General features: G+C 43.9%; 1 protein-coding gene across 4 annotated transcripts in view; it reads right to left on the bottom strand.

Moving 5' to 3' along the window:
• Positions 1 to 13,482, bottom strand: part of ESYT2 (extended synaptotagmin 2) — a 133,046-nt gene that overhangs the window by 36,252 nt on the left and 83,312 nt on the right. For all 4 annotated transcript variants that reach the window (XM_075587830.1, XM_075587831.1, XM_075587832.1 and 1 more), the window contains one exon: positions 11,878 to 11,967. In XM_075587830.1, coding sequence (XP_075443945.1) covers positions 11,878 to 11,967 — 90 coding nt within the window. The remainder of the gene's footprint in view (positions 1 to 11,877; positions 11,968 to 13,482) is intronic.

The raw sequence follows: 13,482 nt of genomic DNA, 5'->3' as shown, positions 1-13,482 counted from the left end.
AGAGCGACTGTGGAAGTTCCTGCTGTAATTGACACCTATACCACCGATGCTACAGTGCAGTTTGGGGCCTAAGTCTGCAGCCACCACACGGCCTCAGGAACCCACTATACTGCCTGGAATCTGCCAATATAGTATTTTTTGTCAACCCCTCTGTGAAACCTCACAAACACCTAGGCGTTCCCGAACCCCCTGCTGGGAATCACAGCCATAGACCACTCGTTTATTACATACATATACATTTAAAAGAGGCCTAGGACCAATCCGGTATTAAACTATATATCGGCTATAACACACACCAGATGGTAATTTAACACCACTTATCCAGACATCTCACTGCAATACCATCACTATAGTAGAACATAGAACACAAATATGCAGGTAAAAGTACAAACCAAAGCACAACCCTGACCACTGTGCATTGACAAAGACCACAACAAAGCCGCAGTCGACACAATCTTTGTACTTCTAGACAATGCTCTGAACTTCTCACCAAGCTATTTTGACATGCACTATATACCGATTTTCAAGCACCAAAAAACAAACCATTGATACCTTCTAGATCAAAGTGCCATACCTACCTTTCAGTACTTGAACCTGCAATGTACTGCAGATTTATGCACTGTAAACCCCATGCAGAATAATTGCTGCAACTAAAGCATGTACAGCATCATGATTCGAGAATGGAGCAGAACTGATGTTTTCCACTGTGATGTCTGTCACTGGAAACCACAGATATTTCCTGCCACATTAAGCAAGTAGATGACAAACCAGGATGTGCCCACCCAATGCCCACAAACGGACGTTGGTAGCAGTTACTTGGCTGCATAATATTCACAGAGAATGTGTTTTTAAAGCAGTAACTCCACATTATTCTGGATTCCTCCACAGCCAAAATGTGCCATTCCCACCTCCAAGGGAAACCCACCGTCCCCAAGATACTTTACCAGGGAAACTGCCAGAATGGGGCATCCCTAGCGCTGGGAAAAACAATAACAAAGGAAGAAGAGCTATTCAGCTTCGAGGGCTGTTCCCATCCTGTAAAAAAAGGGGGTATCCTGCACCTACACATGTAGCAAACATTATTGCATCCGTTATTAATGCAACATTTATTATTCCACATCAGCGACATTGAAAACTAAAAAGCAGGTAATATAAAATTATTTTGTGCATTAACTTGCAGTAATGGCAATAATAACATCTGCTTCATCTGTATGCAAAGTACTTTGTTTCAATTCTGCCCCCTATGCCCCAGCTTTCCACTTGGGGAGTATTAATAGGAGATGTGACATTGTTCACACAATGGGATTTACCACATTCTGCGTCTGTGCGCTATTCTTCTTTCTTTTTGAGCCCGAAAATGTGCTATAATATAAGTGGTACAAGTCTATAATTCTGCATCAGATGTCAGAAACGGGTCTTAAAATCTGACAACGGTGCTCCAAGAAAGCAGAGCAGTGCATTTAAACACACTGTGTTGATACTCTACATAGCATTCTCTTACATTGCCAAGCACACGTGTCGGCACATGAAGGCTGCTAGCAATGTTTTACCCTCTTAAATACAAAAGCTCCTCTACAAGGGGAGGTTTACAATTCAGCTTCAACATGTAGTGCGTGTATGAATAGTCTATATGCAATAAAAACAGAATACATAGGTAATTTAAAGTCAACACATCATACAAAATTGCTTCAACAATTAATTTAGACCACCTCATAATAGGGTGTACACCAGGTGTGGGCAATTATGTTGCTGGGGGGCCACACACTTAATGCAGCTTCACCCCTACACACTCCCCTCCTCACCAGCTTCTTCCCCACATGCCCCTCCTTTCTCTCACCCCCCATCCCCCCACCCTCTTTCAAATTCCAAAACACAATACACCTTTTAATTGTGGCACAAATTGAAATACATTTGATATGATCAACGTGGCCAAGTTTTTTCATGGTTTCTGCGGTGACTCATTTTCTGTATTATTTAGGTTTCTTTTTTTAAACGTTTAAAGAGGAATTATATGCTGAACATTTTTCGGTGCTGTGATTTCCGTAATTTGACTACACTTTCCTGTTGAGGGATAGCAACGTGAACATATTTTTATATGCTAGAGTTCTTGCCGATGATGCCTTTTAAACAGACCAATACGCAAGCTCTTTACACATTAATCTATTCAGTACAAAACCTCAGACGTCTCCGATTTCTGTGTATACTCAAAACAAAGCAATACTTGAAGAAAAGGTGCACACCCACGACTTCGCTGAAATGCCTCGGGGAGCACAGCCGTCACCCGCCAAGGTGAAATAGGAAACCTGCAAATACTCTCCAACACAGAAATAAGCAGCACCCAGGATGCCTTTGTCCGCAAATAAATATACAATATTTTATTCACAAACGTTTCGGACTCTTTTGGGGCCAAACACATCAATCCGTCCACATTTAAATATTGAATATTTTATTCACAAAGACCTCTTGGAGTGCCACTTCTCTCTGGTGGGGGGAGTATTTGCAGGTACTCAAAACAAAGGAAGTGATGTATGTATATACTTCCATTTCATCCATGAAAACGTCATGTTAATCCCCCAAGGTATCACTTTTACCTTCCTACTTTTCTGTCTTCTGATGGTTAACAGGCACTTTCCTCTTCTCCAGGACCAATGCAGCTACAGAAACTTTTAATAGAATAGTGAAAAATAAAAAAACAACCACGAGTCCTACAGAGTGTATTACAGTACACACATTTAATAAGAGGTGCTACTTCCGAAAGCTACCTTACGGCGCATTAAAGTGAGCAGGTTGTAATGCGTCTGTCTTCCTACGCCCGCACGAGTACGTGGTTTTCAAAAGTTTGCAAAAATGTCATTTTTGAGGGACTGCTGCTATACGACGTGTACAGTATTGTGGGGCTTGTTGTCTGGACTGGAGCCTTGAATACTTTTACCATTTGTGCAGCCACTTCAATTTGCTTTAACATTTTGTCGGTCTTTTCAGTAACCTAGATCAGGGGTGCGCAAACTTCCTGCGCTGCGGCCCCCCCCCCCCCCTGCCTGCTCTCCTCCTGGGTCGCGCCACCCGTACCTCTAATGTGGCGTCAAATGACACTGCGGCATGACCCGTGGCGTCGGCAGACGTCACGTATCTATGGGAACCGGCGTCATTTGACGCCGCGTTGCCATGGAGATGCACGACTGAAGACGGGTAAGTTTACACAAACCTCGCATTCTCAGCGCGGAGCCTCTGTAACCGCCGCACCCCCCCCGACCCCCTCAAAAAAGTCTCGCGCCCCCCAGACCTAGATTACAACTAAGCGATAGCAACCATTGCATTAACCATACTGTAAGTACATTTTTTAGCATACTATTGTTCATCATATAACAGTCAGTGCTGGTCCTGCAGCGAGATCAGATGTAATCTTCAAAACATATTTTATAGGATAATGTTTACATTACTACATGAATTACAGTAGGTTGAAACATCCGTGTTAGTTTAGTTGTGATAGTGCAGACTAAATGAGTACTTTCGTATTATGTGAAACCGGTTTTATTTGGACTAACAATAGATCTTATAAGACAAGCTTTAGTGAGGGCTCCCCTCTTCCTCAGGTCAGCAATACTGATTTACACAGATTCCATGAGCTCAACACTGACATAAAAAGAGAAAAACAAGATAGCCATCTAAGGCAGATAATGCAGGGAAGGAATTTGGCCTGATACATTGTGTGTATATGTGTGTGTGTGCTATATAAAACAAATACTACCACGTTACTCCATCTCATCCCATTGAATCCAACCAAAATGTAAGAGCCCTGTATTAAAAGGTTGTATGTGACAAATTTCTGTTGGTCGACGTGTAAAACATACCAAAAAGTCTGTGCCAAGCCTCCTAACATACCACTTAGATCAGGGGTGTGCGAGATTTTCTAACAGGGGGCGCGGCGGTTATGGAGGCCTTGCGCTCTTCCCCAAGGCATTTAAATTAAGTGCCAGGGGATGGCGCGAGGCCTCTGCAACTTCCCTTACCTTTTGTCTGTCAAATGATGCTGCGGGGTCACGTGACGTCACGGTGCCATGGCATTCATTTTTAAACATTGTCACATTTTTTTCTGTTGGTAATATATGTTTTAAGGACTTTATATTAAAGGTTACATTTTAAATATAGGTAGTGTGCATTTAAGTGGATTCCCTTTGGAGTACAGATCTCTGTACCCCCCACTTTTTCTGATTCAGTACAGTTCACAGTTGTACCTACACTTCATTATCAATTGAATTTATCATTTTTATTACATATTCTACACAATTAGTATGGTTTAGTCGATCACTCCCTTATCCCTCCCTTTTTGTTTGCTGCAATGAAGCATTAATAACGAAAAGTAAAAAACGTCAATGTCAGACTAGTTGCTAAATTTATATGCATATCAACATGGTATCCAATGATAATCGGTGTATATTTGTAACACTAAATATCAAATTGTTCAATATTAATGTATTTATTGGCAGCTTTCTGAGAACAGGTCAACAAAGTTATACTTGAAAAGTAACCTAAACATGAAAGATGTAACGAGTAACCTTGTATAACTCCATATCATGATCATGATGATAATGGGATTAACATGTCCAACGGAGCTTTAAATAGACCAGGTAATTCAGGCTCCACACATGACAAAGTGGGATGTTACAAACACAACATATTGGGCTTTACAGTTTCCTAAAACAATGCTTAGAATAAGATACAGATTTTTGGATGTAAGGAGATGGATGGTTTGTCTTAAAACCCATTGCCATGCCAAGACATGCTGGCTCCTCCAGAAACCAAGGGTTTAATCTACTACAAATGACTAATATCTCAACGCGAATACAGTATACGGACAAATAATCTGGTTAAGCATTAAATAACTACAGTACAACATTTCACATCAAGAAGCCACAAAGATTGGTCAAACGCATTTGATAAGAATGTACAATATTATTAAAAATCAGTCAACATTGCCTTATATGGTTTCAGAGTCCTGCAAACACAACAGGGAAAACAAGCCGAGAGCTACTGCCAATTACTGCTGGAAAATATGAGCGCAATAGAAAAGCTATCCTATGTAGCCAACTAATTCCACTGCCTTTTCTCCACATAAGTAATGATACACTGTTGATTTTAATCCAAATGCGCTCTAGTTTAGAAATCATGTCATGGAAGGCTTTAGCCACACAAATCACCGAGGCAGAACATCTTTATTTGCTATATCTTTTAGTGTTACTTATTCTAATAATTACAGTACAAGATTTAAATAGCACTGCGGAAACTTATTTGAAAAATGTGTCACGTGCCTTTGCTCTTTGGAGATATGATTTAAATGTGCATGTTGAGAACCTCCTGAAATTAAACTTGTAATTTAGAGACGTTCTGAGCAGAACTACACACTAACTAACCACTTAAAGCAGCAGTTCAAGCTGCACTTTATTTTGTATTCCCCCCCCCCTTTAATATGTGCATCAATACAATCCACACAATGATAAGTAATTTGCCAAGTTGCCGATCGAGTCTTTCTCCTGTAAATTGACAGGCGAAGATTTGGCTCGGGGGTTCACTAAATGTCTGTCAGTGCACCAGAAGAGGACCAAAGATGCAAAGTTCTGTGGGGAAGATCCTGTGACCAGGCAGTCACTAGGTACAATTGGTGCACTGCTAGAGAGGGCAGGGCTCAAACAGGGGTGTGTCAGAGCCTGTTTCAAAACAAAACGTGTATTAAAAAAAAAAAAAAAAAAAAAAAAAAAAGCTACAAGTATTTTCTCATAGTACAGAACGGATTTATTAAAAAAAACATGTAGGATATTGCTTGGTCTGCAGCTTTAAATGGACTGAAGCAGAACACGTAGATGTTTAACTATTCATGTTCCGAATCCTGCCTATGAATTAACATGCAGTAACATATGTTACATGTTATAACTATTGTGATGTGCTGAAGCAGAATGTGTTTAAGGGGAGGTACATAGAACCCAGCACCTTCCAGGGTGTGTTCCCCTTCCCCCTCACCTGAGCATTAATTAATGAGCCTCAAGGTAAAAGGAAAGACAGAGTTTGCTGCTGCGTTGATCTGAAGGCACATACAGTACACAGACAGCCCTGTGAGAGACTGCAAGGGGAAAGCTGCAGGTACAGAGTGTAATGTGGGGAAAGAGGTTAGTTCTCCCACTGTTAGTTAGGGACTAAGCTGTATTAGTCAGAACTTCTGAAAGGAGATAGGTCTTTTGTTTATGTTTTGTGTTATGAGCTAATCCTGTTCCTGATTTGTACCTTGTAAATAAACCCTCCTGTGCACAAACGCTATGTTTCCCGGCCTTTGATCTGGACATAAGAACCAACACTGTGACCGAGACATCACACTACACATTTACAAACATCCACAAATTCTAAAGAGATTAAGAGCCTAAAACATTATTGGCTCTCAAAAATAGTTACTGCAGGAGGCCACTTCAAATATGCCTTAAAAACCTGAAATGTGGAAACGAAAAGACAAAGAATGGAAAACAATTGTATGGTGAGGAAGGACTCAGAGGGATGTAGGGGCAGCTACAACGCAAAACCAACACACCAAGATTAGTGATGCTCTGCAGAATTTTGCAACTTTAAATACTTATCGTTTTCGGGTCAACATTTTTTTCCCCCAATTGCTACTTTGGCAAATGTGCAGTTAAAGAAGCTGTCATGTTTAACAATCCCGAATCACTTTAAATGGAGTGTAATTTGAAACATTAATCCTCTGCCAAAAAGAAAGACATTTCAGAAATAAGCAAGATAGGCAGTAAAGCAAAGGTTGCGTTATTTGTGATTTTTTTTGGATTGTATGCAAGAACAAAGCTGCTTCAACTACAGAATAGAAATTACATGAGACTTCTTTGAAGAAACTAATGCTCAACTAGGATTGATGTTGCTGCGTACGGTGCAATTTGGTCTGATGTTCTGTAAAACCCACGGGATTAATGATTTGTGTAAACATTTAAGAAACATCCTGAAGTGGTGGCTCAGTGCCTAAGGCTGCGGCCAGGGTGAAGATGAAACACATTGCGGCAATGTGTGTGCCAGCGTTAGCGAGTGCCTGCACATGCCCGTGAGCGCACAGCGCTCAGCTGCTTACGGAGGCAAGCAAATTTGTTTGTCGCACGCTGGCGCGTCACATGAACGGTTTGCCCACTGAGGGCGAACCAGCTCTGTGACGTCATGGCTGCGCCCCCTGACACACCCCCATACGTGTGCAACATGATGGTCAGGAAAAGCATGGCAAGCAGAGCGCATGATGTCATGGTGCTCGGTCGCCCGCACTCCCGTTCCCAGCCTGGCCGCTGAGCGCACTCATGCTTGAGCAGCGACGTCACCAACTCCAAACATGAGCACTCTGTTGTCCTGCTGAATTTTACAAGTGAGAGCGGCGGGGTGTGGCTGTGGCTGTGTGTGGCTGTGTGTGGCTGTCGCTGTGTGTGGCTGTGGCTGTGTGTGGCTGTGGCTGTGTGTGGCTGTGCGTGCGCGGGTGTGGGGAGGGGGGGGCGTGCGTGTGGGGGGGGGCTGTGCGTGTCGGGGGGGGCTGTGCGTGTGGGGGGGGCTGTGCGTGTGGGGGGGGGCTGTGCGTGTGGGGGGGCTGTGCGTGTGGGGGGGGCTGTGCGTGTGGGGGGGGCTGTGCGTGGGGGGGCTGTGCTGTGCATGCGGTGGGGCTGTGCGTGCGGGGGGGGGGGCGCTGTGCGTGCGGGGGGGCTGTGCATGCGGGGGGGCTGTGCATGCGGGGGGGGCTGTGCATGTGGGGGGGGGGCTGTGTGAGACTGTGTGCGCATGTGACTGTGGGGCTGTGTGTGTGTGCATTGACTGGTGCTGATTGGTTGCTGAAGGGTCATGTGACCCTTCAGCGCACTTGAAAATCAATTTTCCATGTCTCCCCAAGCACCTGGCTTTGCTAAGCGTACGTGCACGAGCGCGCGCAGCGTCAGCGTGGCCATGCTGATTTACTATCATAAAAGTGAGCGCTCCAAGCGTGCGTAGCGGAAGCGTGGCCGCTGCCTTAGGCTAAACTTATAGTGCCTGGCGACGCAACGTTGCTCCAAAACAAACAAAATTTAATCCGTCGCTTGTGCCTATAGTAAGCGCGATGGCGACGGAGTGACCAAAAAAATACGTTGCATGCACTTCTAGTAAGCGCGACCAAAAATGTGGAAGCTGGGTAAATTTGATTTTTTTAGAGACAGTCGCCACATGTCTCTATCAATCACAGAGTGCTGATCTCCTCCTCTGTGACGTCACTGGCCTTGTCGCTAGCGACGTCGCTTAAAACTAAAATTCAACTTTCGCCAGTGGCGACGGCTGACGTCATCGGTCACGTCACTATAAACGCGGCCTTATAAAGGCACAGACTGAAATAAACAACACTGGGATTTGAATCAGCCCCCCCTGCTTGCAAACTCGGTGTCAGCTCCTTGTAACTTTGGGCAAGTCACTTTATCGCCCTGTGCCTAAGGCACCAAAAAATAGATTGTAAGCTCTACGGAGCAAGGACTGCAAAATTCTAAGTACAGCGCTCTGTACACAGTCAGCACTATACAAGAAAAGCAAAGATATCATTTATCAAAATCCTTACTGTACATTAAAAAAAATATATATAACTTTTGGACTGCATGTTGGATAACTAAATATGTAGTTTCCTGTACTGCCACACCGCATTCAAAGCATGCAGCCAAAGGGATGCAATTTAAAGCTGCAGTTGTCTTTTTTTTAATTTTATTTATTTTTTTACTTCAATAGTTTTATGTGTGCAATCTCTAATTACCTAAAGAACTGCATAGCTGCCGGTCAATTCGTTCTCCATGTATTGATAGGTCGAAATTTGGTGACATAATTAGTGAAGGGATCTGTTTATATTCTGCTTGTCTGTCAGTGGAAGCTCATGAATAATCATGAGCACTCCTGCACTGACATGTGCAAGAGGGAGGGCAGGGCTGACAAAGGGGTGTGCCAGGGCTTGTGACAGGACATGAAGGGGCAGTGCCTTAGCAAATGGCTGTTAAAATAGAATACAAGAAAATTGGTCTTTCACAGTTGTTTTTTTAAAAACAGAGAATGCTAAAAGTATTTTTTCTTACTACAGAACTGATTTATTAAAAAAAAAACACACATGCAGGATATTGGCTGAACTGCAGCTTTAAATCAATTGTTGTGTTCAGGAAGAATGATAGTATACAGAGGTAACGTAGCGTTATGTGTGGCCTTCAGCTGTGGTTGGGCTACACACACACACACACACACACACACACACACACACACACACACACACACACACACACACACACACACACACACACACACACACACACACACACACACACACACACACACACACACACACACACACACACACACACACACACACACACACACACACACACACACACACACTTTATATTTCCAAACTGAATTTACGTTCATTGCGCAACTTTCTCTGCAATAGAATAAAAAGAGAAAGGAACTTGTTTTGTTTCATGCACCAGCCTGCAGATGCAGTAACCGGCTTAGCATTACTGGGCGTCAAGTCACACAAAAACTAGCGCTACATACATCTGTGCATTCCCTGTTTAACCCTCTGAGTACCCCATAACGTTACCACCACTTCAAGGTGTCTGCCACTCTCAAGGGGCCCCATGAGGTACCGGCTACGCCGTGGGTTTTAAGCAAGTTTTTCTGTAAGAGATTGCGTGCTGCTCTCCTGAACGCTGTTTGGCCGGAGCAGGAACTCTTCTGCTCGCATCACCAGTGACGCTGTGATCACGTGTTTGCTCAGAGGAGCGGTTAGGTCAGGGGGTCCGAACTCCTGTCCTCAAGGGCCGCCAACAGGCCAGGTTTTCAGGATATCCCTACTTCAGCACAGCTGGCTCAATTATTGGATCAGTCAGTCAGAATGGCAGCTGTGCTGAAGTAGGGATATCTTGTAAACCTGGCCTGTTGGCAGCCCTTGAGGACTGGAGTTGGGCACCCCTGGGTTAGGTGATTGCAATGTGCCGCAGCCCCACCGGAATGCAAAGGGTTAAGTGGTGTCTTAAATGATGCGACAGTCCTTTGTATTTCCTATTCATCCAGGTGGAAAGTTAGGAGCAACACTGCTTGGCAACGGAAAACAACTCCACTCCCAATTCTTTAATGAACATACAGTACTGCCCTCAAGAAAACATGCACCAACTACACTCCTGCAACATTTTAACCTTGTCAAGAGTACAGGAAAGATTGCAAAGCACTGCATGGATTAAGACGTGGCTCACTGCTCCTGCCTGTACACGTTCCTCCACACTGAAATCACATCTGATGCCTAGAATGTTATTTGTACGGTGTGCTCGCTGTAAAATGTGAGCGTGTTAACAATTAGACTATGAAGGAATGGTAATTACATTAAAATGATCCTGCACAATGCATTTATTTTTGTACTTTTTTTGTTCCTCATTTTACAATAAAACAGAATATTTAACATATTTTTACTGTATGAATGAGAGTCTCCTATTATAGTCTAATTTGGTAACATGTAAAGCAAGGGTTCTTCACTTTCTAACATAAAGTAAGTGGTTTTAAGACTCCCTGTGTATGTAACTTCTGGCTTCCTCCAGAAATAATCAAATGCTAAAATTGCATGTTCTAAATGAGTGTTAATGTGGCACACATCCTAATAGGGTATACTGCCTATTACTATCCACAAATACTAATAGAACATAAATAATAAGATGAGGAAATTCAACCTAATAAATACACTGTTTGCGGTCCAACTTCAACTATCTGTCCAAATGGCACCATGAAAAGGGCACAGCACACAAATGGGGAGAGGAGACTGTGCCAAGCAAGACATCATTGTTTCTAATAAAAATGACTACGTCGCAGTGTGGCCAGCACTACGGGTTTGACTCGGAGACTACGGGTTTTGGTCACGTATCTCCGGGCTACAGGTTTATCTTGTGTCTCCCGGCATTCTCCCCGTGCAACTCCCGTGAACGCGGCTGCCCGGTAGCAAATGGTGCCGCGTTGCCATGACAACGGGAAGCTACGCGACGTCACGGCATCATGCGACGCCCGTTGCTATGGTAACCGGACGCTACGCGCCGTTCCGTTTTCGTGGCAACTTGGTGCTGCGTAACGTTGTGACATCACGTAGTGTCCCGTTGTCATGGCAACACAGCATCATTTGTCGACGGGCAACCATGTTGACGGGAGTTGTAGGGGGAGATGCAGGAGGATGCTGTGAGACGCTACCAGTAACAGATGAAATTTTGTACATTTATCTCCGGGTTAGCCTTGAGTAGAAGGTGGCAACCCTGCTACGTGCTGGTCTGAACAGTCCTGCAAGTGTGTGAGCTGCATTCCACCAAGTGGGACATTTCTACAGTTCTTGCATGTGATCGAAACTGGTAATCTCTAGGGGTTGGTTGTACCACACAGCATGAACTACTCAAGCCATAAATCTACTTTGGGTGCAGACCTCGCCAGCTTACATTTGTATTATCTTTCCTTGGCACATTATCTTTTTTTATGGTTACAAAAAGACCAATGCGGTGTCTAAAACCATTGAAGAAAAAAAAAAAGTTCAGCTGACGTTTTTATTTTTTGTTATGTTTATCTAGCCAGGTAGAGGGCAAGTTGGCACCTATTTTCTTAATGATTTCTGTTTTGGATTGGCGGTTTCTTTATTAATGACTACCCCAATCCAATTTACAGTGTTCCCCAACGAGTGCTGGGAAGGGATCATTTATTAAGAGTGACCACATAGCTCCTGTGAATTCCCCTGATGTCTAGGGAGACTTCCTTCTAGCCTCCAGAACATCGGTGGGGCAAGAGACAAAAGTGCGTCAGCAGAAATAACATGGAATGTTTTATACTCACCGGTTTCCTGAGGAAAAAGACAGACAGGGCTCCAATTATTGGTACGTCTCCAATCAAAGGCTCTAATATGACCCTCAGTGTTCCGTGGAGCTGGAAATTAATAGACGAACATCTTAGATGCTTAATTGGTTAACAGTGATGAAATACAAATACATACAAGTGTATACATTTGACATCATTCTCAAAATAAATGAGATATTAGGTTAGAAGATTCACTGAAGAGAGCCAAGTGTGAATATGCAGTCCCCCCTACATAACCACATATGTCTTACCAAGTCCATGAAGTGGACACATTGTACAATAATCATAATGTGAAATACAACCACTTCTGCTATGATTTCTCATTTAGAAGAGGGTTTGATTAGGATGCCTCTTTTCCTTAAAATGATCCTTTGTGCAAGACCCATAACATTCGGTTAATAAATAAATGAAATTACACCATGAATAATTTCTGAAAAATTCCTCCATTGCTATTGTACCTTCATGGGGGATTTGGTTCTGCAGAACAGTAAGGAATAAGGCATTACAGAGCAACCATTACCCATCTTATTTTATTCTGTGCTATCACAGCAATATGTACCAAATTATACACAGGTGTGTCTAAGTATTGATGCCTAAAATTTTATCATTCCCCTATTTTCCACTATGGCTCTTCCATACCTCATCAATTACTGAAATTAAACTGTAAATATGTCTTGTGAGAAGATCCTTCTTTTGCCTCGGTCTCTCTTCCACAGCAAGCTGAAGCTTAGTGTGGGATACCACTTTGTAAGACTCTTGGCCCGCCCCTGGTGGTACTTTTACCCCATGTTAGCACAGGTATGGATATATCCCTGGCGCCTGGTTGCCTAAAATTGCACCTATGTTGCAATGCAATGCCGACTTAGGTTGGTATTATACTAAGCGCTGGAGCGGCAGACAGCATTGGCGCGGAAGCTGTGTGGAAATGCAAAGAAATTTGTATTTTGGAGCGGCGGCCGTGCCACTGAGCCAATCACAATTAGAGCGTGAGCTTGAGCGCTTTCCTTGGGTTACTTTCTCTATTTCAATTATCGCTACCTACCCATTAGCACCGCTCACAACCAACATAGCAGTAGCAGGGGCTCCCTATTATTTCCAATCACAGTGCAGCCCACCGTTGTGACGTCATGGTCACGCCTCCTAGCCACACTTACTATATTACATGCCTTACCAGTCAGTCTCCGCCACGACCAGCAACAGCGCGTCTGATCCTGCTCTTCTACTGCAACATCAAAGCACAATTGGGTGCAGTGAGACTGGCCGCTGCGATGACTGACAGGTCAGCCAGTGCTGCGCCGCTTTGTGTGAAGTATCTGGGGGTGGGGGGAGGGGGTTGGGGCAGGGAATCGAGAGAGCAGGTGGCACGAGAGGGCCGAGGGAGGGAGTGCAGTGGTCAGCTCCAGCACCGCTCTTAATGTGATGGGAGAGGCGGGGAGTGTTACTGTGCTAGTAAGCCGTGTCTGTGACTGCATCACATATACATACTGACATACATAAACACTGACAGGGGAGGGGGAGCAGAAACAGCCATGCTTTCCTTTCTCCCTCCCCTCCACTTCAACATAACTTCGGCTCTGGAACAGG

Source organism: Ascaphus truei, chromosome 2 (genome assembly GCF_040206685.1).
Source record: "Ascaphus truei isolate aAscTru1 chromosome 2, aAscTru1.hap1, whole genome shotgun sequence".
In the NCBI taxonomy this organism is placed as follows: domain Eukaryota; kingdom Metazoa; phylum Chordata; class Amphibia; order Anura; family Ascaphidae; genus Ascaphus; species Ascaphus truei.
Note: the sequence above shows the minus strand (reverse complement) of the source record. Positions and strands in the feature narration are given on the sequence as shown.